The sequence below is a fragment of the Boleophthalmus pectinirostris genome, unplaced genomic scaffold (assembly GCF_026225935.1).
Source record: "Boleophthalmus pectinirostris isolate CB_2022bp ecotype Guang Dong unplaced genomic scaffold, ASM2622593v1 HiC_scaffold_11, whole genome shotgun sequence".
Classification (NCBI taxonomy): domain Eukaryota; kingdom Metazoa; phylum Chordata; class Actinopteri; order Gobiiformes; family Gobiidae; genus Boleophthalmus; species Boleophthalmus pectinirostris.
In genome coordinates this window covers 22,483,618-22,504,534 of record NW_026570994.1, presented here as the reverse complement: position 1 = coordinate 22,504,534, position 20,917 = coordinate 22,483,618, and the positions used below count along the sequence as shown (strand labels likewise).

Genomic DNA, 20,917 nt, shown 5'->3' with positions numbered 1-20,917 from the left:
GAGTCAGGTGAGAGGAGAGGAGGAGTCAGAGGAGAGGGGAGGAGGAAGGAGTCAGGTGAGAGGAGAGGGAGGAGTCAGGTGAGGAGAGAGAGAGGAGGAGTCAGAGGAGAGGGGAGGAGTCAGGTGAGAGGAGAGAGGGAGGAGTCAGGTGAGAGGAGAGGGGAGAGTCAGGTGAGAGGAGAGAGGAGAGTCAGGTGAGGAGGAGAGAGGAGGTCAGGGAGAGGGAGGAGTCAGGTGAGAGGAGGAGGAGGAGAGAGTCAGGTGAGAGGAGAGGGGAGGAGTCAGGTGAGAGAGGAGGTCAGGTGAGAGGGGGAGGAGTCAGGTGAGAGGAGGAGAGGAGGAGTCAGGTGAGGAGAGAGGAGAGGAGTCAGAGGAGAGGGGAGGAGTCAGGTGAGAGAGAGAGGGAGGAGTCAGGTGAGAGGAGAGAGGAGGAGTCAGAGGAGAGGGGAGGAGTCAGGTGAGAGGAGGAGTCAGGTGAGAGAGGAGGAGTCAGAGGAGGAGGAGGAGGAGGAGGAGTCAGGTGAAGGGTGAGAGGGCAGGTTTCACATTTGCTGGTAAAAAAAAAATTGAAAAAAGTTAAATGGTTGCTTTAAAACTGTTGTTAAATCAATTTTTAAAGCCGGTTATAGTGTTTTTTTTTTTTCATATTAAATTTTTTCTCTTGTGTCATTCTTTTTTTTTGGAGGTGGGACTCATAGACTTTATATATAAATAAAAGTCGTAGTTAACCCGCTCATCTGTTTCTCTGAACCTGCTGATGTCACCGTCCTCATGTTGATCTTAAAATGTTCGTATTGACCTGCTCTGTGTGATCCTGGTGTTTTTATTAAACTGTTTTTTTCCATAAATCTATTTCTATTCCAAATATGGAAATGAGCTACAAATGAACTCCTGTAACTGCTTCATTTTCGTTTAGTTTATTTAGTTTCTTTGACAGGGAGCATGTACTGGAGCATTAATCAAAGAAACACTGAAGAGAGAATCTATAGACGGAGCTCATTTCCACTGCAGCCCTGAACTGACTGGACGCTCCCTCAGTCCACTTCTTTCTACAGTCTTTGTTGGGGCTTGGGCGAAAACACTGGATCCACAATTATTAGAGTTTAGAGTTGTTGTTTTTTTCCTTCATTTCTGGTTTTGTGCTTAAAGTAAATGTGTTTTTGTCTCCTCAGTCTCTGCGTGAGGAGCACCAGGGCCACGAGAAGGAGCTGACGAGGCTCAGGGCTCACTTCGAGGAGGAGACGCGCAGGTTTAAGGACGCCCAGGTGAGGGCGCTGGAGGACCTGGAGGAGAAGCACCGCAGGCTGAGGGACGACGCACAGCAGGAGAAGGAGGAGGAGAAACAGCTGCTCATCAAGGTCCGGACAAACTTACACAACACCACGACATGACGTTTTCTCTAAATCCTGAGTTCAAGGGGCATCACAATATTCTGAAGTCCCCACTTTTACATCATGCTGGGGGTGTTCTGCATGCATTTCTACGATGGAATGTTGCTGTACCGTCGAATTACAAGAATTACTGCTGCAATTACACATCAACAATGTCACAGGGATTTGGTCTGGTTTAGTCCTGGTCTAGACAAAAGCTGAAATCAGGACTAAACCAGGTCTAAACCAGGTCTAAATCAGGTCTGAACCTGGACTGTCTCAGGTCTAAATAAGGTCTAAATCAGGTCTAGACCAGGGCTAAACCAGGTCAAACCAGGTCTAAATCAAGACTATCTCAGGTCTAAACTGTCTAAAAATGTGTCCAAACCAGGTCTAAACCCGGTCTAAATCAGATCTAAATTAGGTCTAAACCAGGTTTAAAATGGGTCTAATCTAAATCAGGGCTATCTCAAGACTAAACCAAGTGTAAACCCAGTCTAAACCAGGTCTAAAACAGATCTAAATCAGATCTAAACCATGTCTAAACCAGTTCTAAATCAGGTCTAAAAAGGTGTCCAAACCAGGTCTAAGCCAGGTGTAAACTAGGACTAAACCAGGTCTAAATCAGCTCTAAATTAGGTCTAAACCAGGTCTAAAGAAGGACTAAACCAGGTCTAAACCAGGTCTAAACAAGGACTAAACCCGGTCTATCTCAGGTCTAAACCAGGTCTAAATGAGCACTAAACCAGGTCTAAACGAGGACTAAACCCAGTCTATCTCAGGTCTAAACCAGGTCTAAATCAGGTCTAAACAAGAACTATCTCAAGTCTAAAACAGGTCAAAACTGGGTGTAAAAAGGTGTCCAAACCAGATCTAAACCGGGTCTAAATCATGTCTAATCTATGTGTTCTGCATGCATTTCTATGATAGAATGTTGCTGCAGGTGCCAAGATACTGTAAGAAACTCAATAAAAGATAGAAAACTGGATTAAAGACACAGTTTCAGGAGCTTGTGATCAATGCCGCTGTTCAGACATGGAGCGTGTTTACATGAACATCACAATCCCACTTATGAGAACCTGAAATACTGGAGCTGGTTTGTTCCAACAGTGACTGGGAAACTGTGGCACGTAAACGCAGTATCCTGAATTAGGGATGGGCGTGATTAGTCGATTAATCGATAATTGATCATTAAGAATTTCATCGATTACGTTCATTTTAATCGACAAACCGAATGTAGGTTGTTGTGTGTAGTGTGACCAAACAGGTGTGTACATGTGTCTGTCTGCACTCAGAAGGAGCGAGCAAACACACACACACACACACACACACACACACACACACACGCACACACAACGCACACGCACGCACGCGCGCACGCACTATCTGCACTAATCTGCATCAGTAAATTCAACTTTACGACATATAAACATAACGACTCTAGATCCACATCAGCTGTTTGACATTATAATGTGTTTAATTCAGTTTTGTTCAAATCTCACAGAAACAAAACTTAAAACCACATCACTAATTTACATAAACTAAGTGAAGATAAAACTCCAGCTCTTGTGTCGCTGATGTGGTTCAACTTGTGTTGGATTAAAAGACATGACTCAGGTGAAATACAGGTCAGTGTGACCAGATTTGTGTTTGTCAAAACCAGGACAGCGTACGGGGGAGGGGGGGCGGGCCTCGTCATCCACATTGAGCGACTCTCACCTGGAAAAACTTTTTCCCACTGGACACAGAAACATATGTGCTGCTTTATCCACTGTGCACATGGACTCACACTTGTCCCAACGCAACGGAAAGTGTGGAATTTCTTCTACAAATCCTGGTTAAATCCACATTTGTGCTTCGGTTCGTTACAGACTGACCCACTGTTTGTGTCTCGCTCCTTCTGATGCAGAGACACATGTACACACCTGTTTGGTCACGACACACAACAACCTACATTCGGTTTGTCGATTAAAATGAACGTAATCGATGAAATCCTTAATGATCAATTATCGATTAATCGATTAATCATGCCCATCCCTAGTATACGTGGATATGAGTGTCCCGGTTTCTCATCGCGCATGTAAACCCAGTATCCTGAATCCTGACATAACCGGGATACTGATGTACATGTCCAACACACTCACTGTCTAACAAGCCTCAGACAGAGCAGTGCCTCCAGTTAGCGCTTGTCAACCACCAAAGACGTGATTATTGTCGTTTGAAAGCTGCATCGTGTAACTTTTCTGGCTTTTCAGACATTTTTCTCCACTGTTTGACGTTATTGCTTTGTCTGGAATGTCTCACAGTGCGGCATTAAACCCTTCTATCTCCACGGAGACCAAACCGGACCAAGTTCCAGGTCGGATCTACGGAGAGGCGACCCCCGCGCACAGTCAGAACACACACGTTTTTCTCTGTATTTTCAAGCTATAAAACCACCTGTAATTGAATAAATGTAAAATACAGCTGATTAAAGTCACACTGCGGGACATTCCAGGCGATGCAGTGACGTCTCCATAGAAACAAGCAACCAGAAAGTTACACAGTGCAGCTTTAGAGCCGTCACTAAGTAGAATGACAGTGGTTTTTTTCACAGCGGCCGGTCTCTGTGTCCTCGTTAATGTTTTTTATCTCCAAACGAATCGCCCAGGATTAATCGGCGAAGGTTAATTTGAGCGTTCGTGTCGTTCTTCTTCTTCTTCTTCTTCTGTCTTGGTCCGGTTGTGTTTCGTATTCAGCTCCTGCTCCACTTTGAAGCTCGCAGAAGAAAAAAGAGGTCATGAGAAAAAGTCGAGTCTTACATAAAACGCTGGAGAATTAATTCAGACGAGTTAAATAAGAAAAATCCACCGTCGAATTACAAGAATCACTGCTGCAATTACACATCAGCACATCACAGGGATCAGGTCTGGTTCAGTCCTGGTCCTGGTCTAGTCCTGGTCTAGTCCTGGTCTAGTCCTGGTTTAGTCCTGTTATAGTCCTGGTTTAGTCCTGTTATAGTCCTGGTTTAGTCCTGGTCTAGTCCTGGTTTAGTCCTGGTTTAGTCCTGGTCTAGTCCTGGTTTAGTCCTGTTATAGTCCTGGTTTAGTCCTGGTCTAGTCCTATTATAGTCCTGGTTTAGTCCTGTTATAGTCCTGGTCTAGTCCTGTTATAGTCCTGGTTTAGTCCTGTTATAGTCCTGGTTTAGTCCTGTTATAGTCCTGGTTTAGTCCTGGTCTAGTCCTGGTTTAGTCCTGGTTTAGTCCTGGTCTAGTCCTGTTATAGTCCTGGTCTAGTCCTGTTATAGTCCTGGTCTAGTCCTGGTCTAGTCCTGGTTTAGTCCTGGTTTAGTCCTGTTATAGTCCTGGTCTAGTCCTGTTATAGTCCTGGTCTAGTCCTGGTCTAGTCCTGGTTTAGTCCTGGTCTAGTCCTGCTTTAGTCCTGGTTTAGTCCTGGTTTAGTCCTGTGGTTTAGTCCTGGTTTAGTCCTGTTAGTCCTTGTCCTGGTTTAGTCCTGGTTTAGTCCTGGTTTAGTCCTGGTTTAGTCCTGGTTTAGTCCTGGTTAGTCCTGTTTAGTCTTGGTCTAGTCCTGCTTTAGTCCTGGTCTAGTCCTGCTTTAGTCCTGGTTTAGTCCTGTTTTAGTCCTGGTTTAGTCCTGGTTTAGTCCTGGTTTAGTCCTGGTTTAGACATGTTTTAGTCCTGGTTTAGTCCTGGTTTAGTCTTGGTTTAATCTTGGTTTAGTCCTGGTCTGGTCCTGGTTTAGTCCTGGTTTAGTCCTGGTTTAGTCTTGGTCTGGTCCTGGTTTAGTCCTGGTTTAGTCCTGGTTTAGTCCTGGTTTAGTCCTGGTTTAGTCCTGGTTTAGTCCTGGTTTAGTCCTGTTTTAGTCCTGTTTAGTCCTGGTTTAGTCCTGGTTTAGTCCTGTTTTAGTCCTGGTTTAGTCCTGGTTTAGTCTTGGTTTAGTCCTGGTTTAGTCCTGGTTCAGTCCTGATCTTGTAGAGTTTAAGTATAATTTTCCTTTTTGCTCTTTTGCTTCTAAAGACACAGTTTGTTTTAGTTTTTTGTTTTTTTTGTTAATCGTCGTGGCGACTCACGTGTCCGAGCCGCACGCTCCACAGATCTGACTCATGTGCACAACAAACAGGATTTACTCACGCAGCTTAAGCTTTTCCAGAGCGACTGGAGCTTTTCCTCCTGCAGGACTCGTGTTTAAAGAAACGAGAACAGAAAGAAAAACAGAAAGAAAAACAGAACGAACACGAGCAGCGGCTCAAGGTCAAACAACACTTTTACTTTACTTTTTATTTATTTAATCTGAAAATCTATAAACAACAAACTGACCTGGGTTTTGTATTGACACGTCTTTTTAAACCAGGACTAAACCAGGACTAAACCAGGACTAAACCAGGACTAAACCAGGACTAAACCAGGACTAAACCAAGACTAAACCAGGATTAAAGCTGGATTAATACAGGACTAAACCAGGACTAAAACGAGACCAAACCAGGACTAAACCAAGACTAAACCAGGACTAAACCAGGACTAAACCAGACTAAACCAGACTAAACCAAGACTAAACCAGGACTAAACCAAGACTAAACCAGGACTAAACCAAGACTAAACCAAGACTAAACCAGGACTAAACCAAGACTAAACCAGGACTAAACCAGGACTAAACCAAGACTAAACCAAGACTAAACCAGGACTAAACCAGGACTAAACCAAGACTAAACCAGGACTAAACCAAGACTAAACCAGGACTAAACCAGGACTAAACCAAGACTAAACCAGGACTAAACCAAGACTAAACCAGGTCTAAACCAAGTCTAAATCAGGTCTTAAATCAGGTCTGAACCTGGACTGTCTCAGGTCTAAATAAGGTCTAAACCAGGTCTTGACCAGGGCTAAACCAGGTCCAAACCACGTCTAAATCAGGACTATCTCAGGTCTAAACCGTCTAAAAATGTGTCCAAACCAGGTCTAAACCCGGTCTAAATCAGATCTAAATTAGGTCTAAACCAGGTCTAAAATGGGTCTAATCTAAATCAGGGCTATCTCAAGACTAAACCAGGTCTAAACCAGGTCTAAACCAGGTCTAAACCAGGTCTAAAACAGATCTAAATCAGATCTAAGCCAGGTCTAGGTAAGATCTTAATCAGGTCTAAACAAGGACTATCTCAAGTCTACACCAGGTCTAAACTATGTCTAAATCAGGTCTATCTCAGGTCTAAACCAGGTCCAAATAAGATCTAAACAATGTCTAAACCAGTTCTAAATCAGGTCTAAAAAGGTGTCCAAACCAGGTCTAAGCCAGGTCTAAATCAGCTCTAAATTAGGTCTAAACCAGGTCTAAAGAAGGACTAAACCAAGTCTAAACGAGCACTAAACCCGGTCTATCTCAAGTCTAAAACAGGTCAAAACTGGGTCTAAAAAGGTGTCCAAACCAGATCTAAACTGGGTCTAAATCATGTCTAAACCAGGTCTAAACCAGGACTAAACCAGGTCTAAACAAGTACTAAACCAGGACTAAACCAGGACTAAACCAGGTCTAAACCAGGACTAAACCAGGTCTAAACAAGTACTAAACCAGGACTAAACTAGTACTTAACCAGGTCTAAACAAGTACTAAACCAGGTCTAAACCAGGACTAAACCAGGTCTAAACCAGGACTAAACCAGGTCTAAACAAGTACTAAACCGGGACTATGCCAGAATCAACTCAGGACTAAACCAGGTCTAAACTCGGACTATATTTGGAGAACAGAACTTCTTTTGAGGAGTATATTTGTACTTGTAACATGTCTCCAGCTCAGGAGTCTTGATGTGTCTGATGTATTATTCATGTTTTATTACACTTCAAAATACTTCACGGTCTTTGTGGTTTTGTGTTTTTGTAGAAAATGAGTCAGGAGTTTGAGATCAAGCGTTTGTCTCTGGAGGAGCAGAGGGACCGACTCCAACAGCAGCTGGACAATCTGAAGGAGGAACTGTCCGCCAAACTCAACATGGCCAATCAGGAGGTACCACGGACTCTCATACACACATGTACACCAGGGTTTTAATTAGAGCCCGACCGATATATCGGTTGGCCGATATTATCGGCCGAATTGAGCACCTGGAAGCATATCGGCTATCGGCCGATATACTTGCTGATATGGGCCGATATTTCACGTGGGCATGTTATACGTCGTTATAAAGCTTAGACTCTCTACATTCTGTTCATTTAATCCAATTTACAGACAGATAAATGTACAAATATGTGGCTCCGCATCAGTATTTATCTGCGGAGTCATTTGTCTGTGTGAGAGTCACGTGTGTTTGTTTACATCCGCAGACACAGATCCACTGAGATTATTTTCTTTTTCGGACAATCGGTTTGAGTCTGGATTAAAAGGACATTTATTAGTGCAGATTTGTGATGTGGGAGGAGCCTGTGTGAGCGGTGAGTGTTGGAAATATGTCGACTTTGAAGCAAGTTTTTGGTTAGCGATTAGCTGCTGTAGCTCCTGCACATAAACAGGCCGTTTTCTATTGGTCTATTGTAAAGTGACTATATTGGCCGTATATTTGTTACTGGACCAGTATTGATATGTAAATGATCTGTGAATAGACGTGTGAATGATGAAATTTGCGCATATAATTAATTACCGCGGCACGCAGCATTTACGGCTAAAGGCTAATAGCGATTGTTTATTTACTTGCTAGCAGTGATGGGTCGTTCGCGAACGAAGCGGCTCTTAGATCCGACTCTTTGAAGCGAACGACGGGAGCCTGATCCTTATTGGGAGCCGTGTTTTCTCTTTCTCTCATTTTTTCTCTTCATGCCGCGTGCAAACTCGTGGTAGTTTGACAGCGGCAGCGGCTAAAAACGAAACTATCAAAACTCTGCGTGTGCATAGTGTAAAAAAAAAAACGTGCAAAAATATATTCAGCATAAAATAAATAAACCAGGACTAATCTTGGGGTCGAGAGAGGGAGAGAGATAGAGACCGAGTCCCGACACTCAGTCCTGGTTAAATTCTGGTTTAGTCCTGTTTTGCACATAGTTTAGATCTGTTATAGTCCTGGTTTAGTCCTTTTCCAGTGCTGGTTCAGTTCTGCTTTAGTCCTGCTTTAGTCCTATGACATTTCATGTAAAGAGGCAGAATAACAATAAATGTTGCCTAAATAAACCCAGTTTAAAATCCATAAGAGCCAAACCTAAGTTTTTTTTTTAATAATTCAAGATTTACAGTGAATTTTTACATCACTAAATATATCGGTGATTATATCGGCAGCTCCAACTATCATTATATCGGTATCATATCGGCCACAACAAAATCCATATCGGCCGGGCTCTAGTTTTAATATGAACATTAAACTAAATGATTAGTACTAAATCAATACAACTCATTCTACATGTTACATTTCCGCCGGTTTCTGTTGAATCACCTGAGTTCAGAGGGACGTGATTGACAGGTGGATTATACGATGACCCAACGCCACAAATACAGAAACGATGCAGATTCACAAACTCAAACACAAGTTAAAACGAACCTGCTGCAAGAAACAATACAATAATAATACAGGTGAAACTTCTACTCTATTACGTTTTGTGATGTTTTCCCGCTGTGCCTCGTCCCACAGGTGTCGCATCTGCAGGAGATGGTGCGAGAGGGCGAGCAGAACTTAAACTCGGCTCAGACTCAGATTTCCTGTTTGAAAGAAACTCAAGAAAAACTGAGAATCGAACTGGACGCGACGAGAGCCCGAGTCCGAGAGACGAGCAACCTCCTCACGGACCTCCAGGTGAGAACGTCCGATTATCTACGACGCAAACGCCAGAAGTGCTCAGATCAAATCGTATACGAATATTTCTTTGTCTTAGTCTTTTTTCTGTTGTAAATGTGATTAGATTTGCCTCTTGTGTTTGGAAATCCATGTTCAGGTCATAGTTATTCTGCAAGATTAATCACAATTGAATCAAAATCGAGGGTGACCAGAAGTTTTTACCCGGGACAGTCCCAGATTTTTGACCAGTTTGATCGAAACCGGAACTAAATTAAGGCCGCCGCACATTACAAGAGAATTTGCCTGATTTTGGCTGTGATTTCGTCAACTTTGTGTCTTCATGTGCGATTGTGAAGCCGCGGCGCACCACAAAACGGCGCTGTGAATTCAGTTTTTTGCGTTGTTTAAAAGTAAAAAGGTGGGAGTAGTTCCTCACGTGCGTCTGTTTACATCCACACAGCGCACGGATCGAGCTGAAGCTGCAGATTCTCCACAGTGACTCTACTTCCTGTGAACTTTATCAACAATCTTTTAGGCTTTAAAAATCATGTATCTGAAGTTTTGCTCCACATTTCACAAATAATAACAACACAGTTTTGACTTGTGTCTAAACTAGAAGTGCAGAGTCTGATCTTTTGAACACTTAAAGGTTGTATGGAGGATTTTTTTTTAGTTTCAAACTGTCAGTGAAAGATTAAAATACCATTACAGAGACGCAGCAGCTTTGTAATTATGATGACCAAAAAAAAAAAAGAACGAAAATCTATCAACTGTGGACGTGTTGAGGCCAGATAAACATCAGCCAATAGAAAACGAGGCTCCCTCATTTTCTATTGGCTGTTAGGTTGTCAATCAAACTCCCTAGTATAACTGACTCGTCGGAGCGCGGGGATTACGTGTGGTTTACGCAGGTGGTTTCTTAGAGGCTTTTTTCGAACTGTCGCTTCCTCGCATTTCGCACAAAGTTTGTCGCGACGGCGGACGAGAATCCACGACCGGTTCGCCGCAAAAGAAAGTCAGTTTTTGAGGTCGCTGAAAGAAGAAGAGAAGAGGAAAAGTAGCAAAGCCAAACTGAGGTGAATCTTGGAGATCTCGTCCAGCGATGGCGCGACCGAAGCAGACGAAGGGTCTAAAACCTGACGCGTCGGTCGCTGAATTACTTCTAGACAGGAAACTTCAACGGTGATTCTGAACGCGCACAAGGACTGTCGCTGTATTTCTCTTCCCTTAAAAAAATCCTCTATACAATCTCAGAGCGAGTTGTTTTACTGGAGACAGGAAACAGCCAACGCCATCACAGCTTCACAACTTTATATCCTGTGGTCCACAGACAGATCCAGCTGCAGTCTTTGAGATCGGAGATTTTAAGTCCTATAAGATTCACCTCGTGTCTGTGGTGTGTACTTTTTGTCGCACTTTTAAAAATCGTTTAAGGCCCCGTTTACATGTACACGGATATTTTTTAAAACGGAGACATTTTCCTTTGTTTGTACGCATCTTTTACATCCAAACGAAAATTCATCTTTCTAAAAACTTCATCTAGAGCGGAGATTCTGGAAAACTACAATTTGGCGTTTGCGTGTAAAGTGAGACAAAGTTTTAGGAGTTGACGCGCCAAAAGTGCGACCAAAGTTTCCCTTTTTCTCTGATGATGATGATGATGATGAAGCATCAGAGCAGCAGTTGTGTTTCTTCTTCTTCATTTTCACACACAGCTGATGTTTCATATCCGTGACCAGAGACCAGTGAGGCTTTATCAGATCTGTGGAGAGGCGAGCCGCTCACTAATGCACCATTTTTAAAACTTACAACTGTAATGAAATAAATGCTGCAGGTTTGAATCTAGTCCAGGCTCGGCTTAGAGACTCGGTGTGGTTCTGACGGCGCTCGATGGAGGATTTATGCAGGACGATGTAAACAAAAACTTTTTTTCTAAACTATGTTGTTTGTGTAGCATATCAAACAGGTGTATGCAAGGGACAAAGGGGTGGAGTTGGTGTAGGTACGGGCTAGAAAACAGAAGGCTGTGGCTCTCTGGGAGGTAGGGAAACAGTAAAAAGCACAACAAACTACAGAGATATGGTTGGTATTTTATATCGAAAAGTGAAATATATATATTATATTTACAATATTTACAATATTTACAATGCTCTTCAGATTTCCTCACGTTTGGTTAATACAAGTGAACAATAGGAAACAGGAGCGGTGGACAAGTCACTTTGTTAATGTCCTTTATCATTGTCAAAAACCAAAGGGTGAAATTGAATGTCCGCACTTCGTGTAGAAGTGTACATATAGTCCTTCAGGGTGTGTGCGTGTAATTGTCCAAACACGGGTTGAGTAGGTGTGATGCGGGACTGGACTGGCTGCAACAGCCCCTAACCCGACCGTAGAAGCTGTTGAAGTGTCTTTCGTTGAATTCAAAGTTCCTGGGTTCAGCTCGTCATCAGGATGGTTTTTCTCAACCTCAATCACCTGGCCTGTGATAAATAACAGCACCAGTCTTAATAAAATACAGTTCGGCTGATTAGCTATTAGCCATAGCTATCGGTAACTCTGATTAATAATGTATCTGCTAGCTAGCTTAATTCATAATGTACACAATTGTTCAGCGCACACAATAAGTAAAATGACATTCCAATACATGAACAGTAAATTATATTAGCATAACAATAGCCTGCAATCCATAAACAAGTTAGCGGTGGGGGCTATTGGCATGCTAGCGGCAACAACCAAAACAGACAGACAGACAGACTCACCAATTCCTTTGCGCTATCATTTAATTTGGTCTTTTCGGCATCGATATTAGCGGTAATGGCTCCTGCGCAGCCGTCCTGTCTCGCCTCACTCCCGGGTGTGTGGAGGGAGGGGAGCAGGTGACTTCATGAAAGTGCGAGCGTGTGCGTGACGCGTTTAGTGACTCGTCGCCGTTGGAATATTCGCTATTGACCAAATTTGTCCATATTAACCTGGGTTACATTTGCACGATGTTATTTTGGAGAAATATTCGTTTCTCAACAAACCAGACTCTGTGTAAACGTCACCTCAGATCGAAAAATCCTGTTGTGTGCAGCGGCTTTAAGACTAAACCAGGACTACATCAGATCTAAACCAGGACTAAAACAGGACTGTCACAATTTTTGACTAATCAAATCCAGTAAAGAGGATCATAAAATGTTTTTTTTGTTTTACTAAAATACAAAAAATCTTGTTTACAAATGACAATGCAGCGTCAGACGTCCCTCATGACCAACACACTAGTTTCACAATTTTATTTATTTAAACCAAACATCCCAACTCCCCGGGTGTGTCCCAGTTCTGAATTTAAAAAATCTGGTCACCCTCTCAAAATCACAACTTGAAAAGACCATAAATTTAAAGTTGCACTATGTAACTTTGTCAGGAATGTTCCACAATATAGCTTTAAACTTATTTTGTGTCCTGCTCTTGTACATTTATATCATGTTTATATCTTGTGGGCGGAGCTTTGTACGGACTCATACTGCTAAGCGTAAAGGAGGGTCCTGGAGAGATCCCTAGATTGCTCAAACATGCACGGATGACTTTAAAGCCTCTTCAGACATGTTTGTGATGAGGGAACGGCATTAAAACACGGAAGAAAGCTCTGAAAAGTCTTTAATGCCGAACTGTGAAACATTCCAGGCAGAGCGACATTAATCCCCCTCCTCCTGAAAGTTACAGAGTGCGTCTTTAATCTCAGAACCTCCTGCGAACGGTGACACTGAAAATTACAGGAGGAAACTAAAGCAGGAAATGAGCGTCTTCTTCCAGCTGCGCTAATGACGACAATTAGAGCGATGTTGTTGTTATCCGACTATATTTAGCTCCGAGAAGAAAAAAAACTTCCTCTGGTTTTAGTCTCAGAAAAGATGTAAAAATGTAAAATAATTCTCCAGATTTAAGCCTAAAGTGCATATGACAGGTTTTATTGTGTTTCTAACTCTGACTTGTTTTGGTGGATACTTCCTGTGGTCAATATTTATCTTAATTTTACATAATAAAAATAGAAATATGTGTGAAAATATATCAGTGAAAACTCAAAATACAGAGACAATTTACACACAAGAAGGACTTTTTCTGACTCTTTAAACCAGGGATGGGCAGTTATTTTTCCATGGAGCCACATGAGAAACAGAAAATATTGTGGACTCCCAGACTTCCCTCACCCCAGACACTTCCTCCAGCTCCACCAGGGGGACCTCGAGATGTTCCCAGGCCAGTCCAGAGACACATGCTGCGTTCAGACTGCAGCCTGAAGTGACACAAATCAGATTTTTTGTCTCTATGTTCCTGTATCTGATCTTTTAATGACGTCTGAACCACACAGATCCAGGACACTTGGATATTTGCTCCTGAAACCGATACATATCTGATCTTTTGACATGTGACTTCAGTCTGAACGGCCAAAGCTCATTCATCCACCTACACGTCATTAACAAGCGACAAACGTCACTATTCTGCGTTGAAGCAGGCGAACTGTAAAATCTCCAGGTGCTCGATGCTGCGTCCATGTTTGGACAACTTCTGTAAACACACACACGCTCGCTGCGGTTGACGCATGGGGTTGACGTCGTCGTGTCTCCAGTCACATGTGGGACACTTTCGGGCCGTTTACCTTCACACTGAAGTCACAGACAAGTCGCATTTAATTGGAAATGTGAACGACCTCGCAAAAACATCAGATTTCACAAAAAAATCAGAATTGAGCGTTAAGCCCTGCAGTCTGAACGTAGACTTAGTCCCTCCAGTGTGTCCTGGGTTTTCCCTGGGCCTCCTCCTTCTTTCTGGAGGAGTTCAAGTCTGTCGGGGTCTTGTTCTGGATTTACCGGTCAGTCTTCGTTCTTCCCCTCACCTCTAGTCATGAGCTCTGGTCATGATGCGAAGGACCAGATCCACGATACAAGCGACACAGATGAGTTTCCTCCGCAGGCGTCTCCCTCAGAGACAGAGTGAGGAGCTCGGAGTAGAGCCGCTGCTCCTCCACGTGGAGAGGAGCAGTTGAGGTTCTGATGTGTCCTGAGCGTGTCCCTCAGGAGGTGTTCATGTCCCACCAGGAGGAGGCCCCGGGTGGAGGACAAAATGCTGAACTCAATTCTGAATCATATTAATTATATTTGTTCATAAAAATCAGTAAATCTCATTGTTCTGACTAAACAATGAAAAAGTGAGACTGACAAACAAAAGATCACTTTAAAAAAGTAATTTAAAAACACCTCTAAAGTAAAAGCAATGCAGCTTTAGTCCAGGCATGAGGTAAAATTAGAAAATATTTCATTTTGTAATTCCAAATGATCTTAAACGAGTCGGTCAGAGTCGACCAAACGACTGGATGTGGCCCCAGACTGTTGCTGTTTATTTTTATTAGTCTAATCAGAACTAATGTGCAACACTTTTTGACCCTTGTTTTTTACATTTTGGTTGCTAAGTCTCCTGCCTGTCTCCAACCAGGAAGTAAAATAATAAACATTTCCAAAATTAGAAATGAGAAAATAAAACAATTCCTAATTTTTTGTTAAATTAAAAGTATAATTGACAGTTTTAAGGTTTTACTCTGAGCTGACTTATGCACTTTAGGTTATAGACTTTAGTATTTCTGACATTTTAAAGTGTTTTTGTCCATAATTATTTTGTCTTCATTAACGAGTCGTTGTTTCATTCTTCATCGCTCCTTGCTTTTTTTTTTTTTTTTTTTTTCAAATGCAGAAAAAGAGATTTAAACAGAAAATGTGCTACTGTTGGTAAGACGTCGTGGGTTTGTCCTGTCACAGTCTTGAGTTTGTCACTGCAACTTCACCGTCCAGTTTAACGCAGCTGCGGTCGACTAAATCTGACTTCAGTCCACGAGCACCGAAGAAAAATAAACTTAAACTTTGTCGATGTTTCAAGTTTAAGTTTATTTTTGTAATTTTATCGTACACAACTTTATTAATTAATGCAACGTCACAGATTTAATGTTTAATTTGCCTGTTTGGATCTTATCTTTCTATTTCTAAACCGATGAAAATACTAACACACTAACAGCTTTAAAGCTGCACTGTGGAACTTTTCTGCTGAGGTTATTAAACATGTGCGAGCGCGGCCGCCTCTCCACAGATCTGACCTGTAAAGCAACAACCCCACGAGAAAAAGTCCACAGTGCAGCTTTAAATTAAAGTTATGAGTTTTACACCGAACGTCTCACAAAACCTCTCGACCGGACCAGGACTAGACCAGGACTAGACCAGGACTAGACCAGGACCAGACCAGGACTAGACCAGGACTAGACCAGGACCAGACCAGGACTAGACCAGGACTAGACCAGGACTAGACCAGGACTAGACCAGGACCAGACCAGGACTACACCAGGACTAGACCAGGACTAGACCAGGACTAGACCAGGACTAGACCAGGACTAGACCAGGACTAGACCAGGACTAGACCAGGACTAGACCAGGACTAGACAGGACTAGGACTACCAGGACCAGACCAGGACCAGACCAGGACTACTAGACCAGGACTAGACACTAGACCAGGACTAGACCACTACACCAGACCAACCAGGACCAGACCAGGACCAGACCAGACCAGACCAGGACTACACCAGGACTAGACCAGGACTAGACCAGGACCAGACCAGACCAGACCAGGACCATAGACCAGGACTAGACCAGGACTAGACAGGACTAGACCAGGACTAGACCAAGAACTAGACACCAGGACCAGACCAGGACCAGACCAGACCAGACCAGACCAGGACTACACCAGGACTAGACCAGGACCAGACCAGACCTAGACCAGGACCAGACCAGGACTAGACCAGGACTACACCAGACTAGACCAGGACCAGACCAGGACTAGACCAGGACTAGACCAGGACCAGACCAGGACCAGACCAGGACCAGACCAGGGACTAGACCAGGACTAGACCAGGACTAGACTAGACAGGACTAGACCAGACTAGACCAAGACTAGACCAGACTAGACCAGGACTAGACCAGGACCAGACCAGGACTAGACCAGGACCAGACCAGGACTAGACCAGGACCAGACCAGGACTAGACCAGGACCAGACCAGGACTAGACCAGGACCAGACCAGGACTACACCAGGACCAGACCAGGACTAGACCAGGACCAGACCAGGATTAGACCACGATTAGATCAAAATTAGACCAAGACTAGACCCAGAATAGACCAGGAACAGACCAATATTACGCCAGGACTACACTAGTCCTGACTAGACCAGGACTAGACCAGGACTAGACCAGGACTGCACCAGAACTAGATGAGAAGTAGACCAGAACTAGACCAGGACTAGGCTAGGACTAGACCAGGACTAGACCAGGACTAAACCAGGACTAAACCAGGACTAGACCAAGAATTAAACCAGGATTGAAACGTGGCTAAAGCTGAACTAGACCAGAATCAGACCTCATACTGAACCTGTACTGAACCAGGACAAGACCAAGAACTAAACCAGGACTTAAGCAAGACTAGACCACTAAACCAGACTTAAGCAAGACTAGACTAGACCTAAACCAGACTGACCCAGGACTGAACCAGGACTAAACCAGGACTGAACCAGGACTGAACCAGGACTAAACCAGGACTAAACCAGGACTAGACAGAGGCAGGACAAGACGAGGAGGGACCAACATTAGAACATGAACCTCACCAGATTCACTACACAAGTTACATTAAGTTTAGAAAATAAAACGTTGAACAAAAGTGAAGTTGTTTTTATGTTTGTCGTGATTTTTTTGTTGATTTCTTTGTGTTTTTCAGGAGGAAATCGAGACGCAGAAGCAGCAGCACGAGGCCAGAGTCATGTCCATCAGAACCGAGGAGAAACAGAAGATGGACAAGATGGCCGACGACCTGGACCAGAAGTGGAGAGACGCACTCAGGTCACTGAAAAATATAAACTAAACATCACCTGTGCTTGTTTTGAATTCCACCTTCTTGTCTGTGTGGAAATGCTGCTGCTTTGTCTGAAATGTCCCACAGTGCGGCATTAAACATGTCTGTATCCACGGAGACGAGCTGGTGTCCAAACCGACTCCACCCACTTTAACATAAATGATTTTTGGAGAATAAAAACACGTTTAAAGGTTCTATGTTACGTAAAACTGACTCTTGTGAAGCTTTAAGTCGTGTTCTAATGTTTCCTCGTCAAAAACAGCTGGACTTGTGTTTTGTTTCATTCACATGTTTTATTAACTCTTTATTATTCGTCTGTCTACATCTCCAAAGCTCTAAATGCTCCGTTCCACCTTGTGATGTCACATAGTAGTCGCTCCTTTTCCCTTTAGTTCAGTAGAGATCAGCACTGACTCCATCAACCCCAGGACTGAAATCATCTCAGGGTCTTGTTCTGAGTGAGACTGACAGGTGGACAGGTGGACAGGTGCAGCGTGAGATTGACAGGTGGACAGGTGCAGCGTGAGATTGACAGGTGGACAGGTGCAGCGTGAGATTGACAGGTGGACAGGTGCAGCGTGAGATTGACAGGTGGACAGGTGGACAGGTGCAGCGTGAGATTGACAGGTGGACAGGTGCAGCGTGAGATTGACAGGTGGTGAACAGGTGGACAGGTGCAGCGGTGAGATTGACAGGTGCAGACAGGTGGACAGGTGCAGGTGAGATTGACAGGTGGAGGTGCAGCAGGTGCAGCGTGAGATTGACAGGTGCAAGTGATGTGGTCGCTGTATCGGACTGTTGTTTTGAAGAGGAGCTGAGTCTGGATTTATTGTCAGTCTCCGTTCCTCCCCTCACCTCTGGTCATGACCCGAAGGACCAGATCCACGATACAAACGACACAGATGAGTTTCCTCCACAGGCGTCCGGGCGTCTCCCTCAGAGACAGAGTGAGGAGCTCGGAGTAGAGCCGCTGCTCCTCCACGTGGAGAGGAGCGTCTGAGGGGAGGACGTCTGTTCTGACGTCTCCTGGACGTGTCCCTCAGGAGGTGTTCATGTCCCAGCAGCAGGAGGAGGAGGAGCCAGGACACTGGAGGAACAACTGTACCGTCCAGACGATTAGTCGCTCTGGATTATAAGACTCACTGTCATTAAACGGTCTATTTTCGATCTTTTTTCACAAATAAACCTTGTGCGATTTTAAAGGAAACCCAACAGTGTGATGGGTGAGTGGTTTTGTTTGTTTGTTCGTTCACGGTGACTCTGGGTGTGTTCAGTTGTGGCGTGTAGGGAGTAGTGTCTGTCGCTGGATCGTCGTCGTGTTCAGTGACTCAGTTGTTCAGTTGTGGCGTGTAGGGAGTAGTGTCTGTCGCTGGATCGTCGTCGTGTTCAGTGACTCAGTTGTCAGTCAGTCGTTGTCAGTCGTGTCTAGAAGCGGCACGTTGCACTCGTGGCTTTTTCGGTTCGTTCCTCCGTTCCGTTCCTCACATTTTTAGCTCTTTTTATTGTAAACGCTATAATCACCCGCAACAACAGATTAACATGTTTTATAAGTTTCGGTTTTGCTGCTAAGTCGCTCCCCCTTCAGAGCGCCATCACAACACAATCACCGCGCGTCCCTCTAACGAAACTACTGCGGTTTTCTGTCACGTTTTTGTATTATTCATGGAGAAATTTCATGTTTACCGTCGTATTTATGGAGAAATCTCGTACAGAGAGATCGCTAGATTACTCAAACACACGTGGATGTCTCTAAAACCTCTTCAGACATGTTTTTTTTAGACGATGGAATGTTAAAACATGGGAGAAAGCTCCAAAAATACCCCGTCTTTAAGCACAGTTCTCCATTCATCTCGACAGAAATTCTAATCTTGGTAAACGGAATTTCAGTTTTGTCCGTCGTTATCGGTCATTTTTTACATTTTAAAACTTTCGTGTAGGGAGGGTGTGTCTGGGACCAACGGATTGTCGTCGTGTTCGCAGTGACTCAGTTGTTCAGTCGTGTCTAGAAGCGGCACATTGGACTCGTGGTTTTTCCGGTTCGTTCCTCGTCGGCGTGGAGTGATGAGTGTGTGTGTGTGTTTCGTTGTGCGGTCGCTGTCTGCTCCGTGTGTGTTTGTGGCTTTGTAGTTTACTGAAGTCGTACTGGGACACCCGAGTGGATTCGTGTATGGGGCGCTCTGGATTGTGGTGTTCAGTCGTTTTTTGATGCGGTTAGAGGCGTCTAATGACCCAGAAAATACGGTACGTCTCTGGACTGGCCTGGGAACACCTCAGGTCCCCCTGGAGGAGCTGGAGGAAGTGTCTGGGGTGAGGGAAGTCCGGGAGTCCCTGCTCAGACTGACGCCCCCGAGACCCGACGGGGGAGAAGAGGAAGAACACGGATGGACGATTGTAGTGAAGGTGTGTGGAGTTTAAAAACACGGTGGAGCACCTCATGGAACACCGCATGACATCACAAGGTGGAACAGAGTTTTTGAGAGAAGAGGTCAGTCCACAATGTGCAGGTTTGTGTGTTAAACATGTGAATGAAACAAAAAAACACAACTCCAGGTCTGGAAACATTAGAACAGATCAGAAAACAGTGTCACATGAAAACTTTTAGTTAAATGGAAAATGGATACGGTTAAAGCTTTATTGTGGAATATTCTAAGCAAAGTGCAGTGCGTCATTTAAATAAAAACTTGACTCTTGTGTTGTTGTCGTGGTCGTGGTCGTCGTGGTCGTCGGTCGCGGTCGTCAGGGAGGAGGTGCGTCTGCTCAGAGACGAGCTGAACGAGGAGTATGAGGCCGACAAACAGGCGGCGCTGAACCAACTGTCCCAGCAGAAAGAACTGGAGCTGATGGCGGCGCGGGAGTCATGGCAACGGAAGGTGGAAGATCTACTGGAACAGGTAACGGGACCAGACCAGGACTAGGACCAGACCGGGACCAGGACCGGGACTAAACCAGGACCAGGACTAGACCAGGACCAGGACCAGGACCGGACCAGACCAGACCGGGACTAAACCAGGACCAGGACCGGGACTAGACCAGGACCGGGACTAGACCAGGACCAGGACCAGACCGGACCAGGACCGGACCGGGACCGGGACCTAGACCAGGACCGGACTAGACCAGGACCAGGACTAGACCGGGACCAGGACCGGGACCGGGACTAGACCGGGACCAGGACCGGGACCGGGACCAGGACTAGACCGGGACCAGGACCGGGACCGGGACTAGACCGGGACCAGGACCGGGACCAGGACTAGACCGGGACCGGGACTAGACCGGGACCGGGACTAGACCGGGACCAGGACGGGACGGGACTAGACCGGGACCACCGGGACCGGGACTAGACCGGGACCGGGACTAGACCGGGACCGGGACTAGACCGGGACCAGGACCGGGACCAAGACCGGGACTAGACCGGGACCAGGACCGGGACCGGGACTAGACCGGGACCGGGACCAGGACTGGGACTAGACCAGGACTAAACCAGGACCGGGACCAGGACTAGACCGGGACCGGGACCAGGACCAGGACTGGGACCAGGACCAAACCGGGACCGGGACCAGGACCAGGACCAGGACCAGGGCCAGGACCGGGACTAAACCAGGACCGGGACCAGGACCGGGACTAAACCAGGACCGGGACCAGGACCGGGACTGGACCGGGACCGGGACTGGACCAGGACTGGGACCAGGACCGGGACTAGACCGGGACCAGGACCAGAACCAGGACCAGGACTAAACCAGGACCAGGACCGGGACCAGGACCAGGACCAGGACCTGGACCAGGGCGAGGACCGGGACCAGGAACAGGACCAGGAACAGGGCCAGGACCAGGACCAGGACCGGACCGGGATGAGGAGGAGACAAGGATGAGACCAGGGCCAGGACCAGG

General features: G+C 45.2%; 1 protein-coding gene across 1 annotated transcript in view; it reads left to right on the top strand.

The window, feature by feature from the left end:
- LOC110165691 (protein FAM184A-like) overlaps window positions 1-20,917 on the top strand; it is a 96,150-nt gene that overhangs the window by 49,391 nt on the left and 25,842 nt on the right. Inside the window, exons 10-14 of the mRNA XM_055165937.1 lie at window positions 1,173-1,358; window positions 7,242-7,364; window positions 8,971-9,132; window positions 16,898-17,019; window positions 19,773-19,923. Coding sequence (XP_055021912.1) covers window positions 1,173-1,358; window positions 7,242-7,364; window positions 8,971-9,132; window positions 16,898-17,019; window positions 19,773-19,923 — 744 coding nt within the window. The remainder of the gene's footprint in view (window positions 1-1,172; window positions 1,359-7,241; window positions 7,365-8,970; window positions 9,133-16,897; window positions 17,020-19,772; window positions 19,924-20,917) is intronic.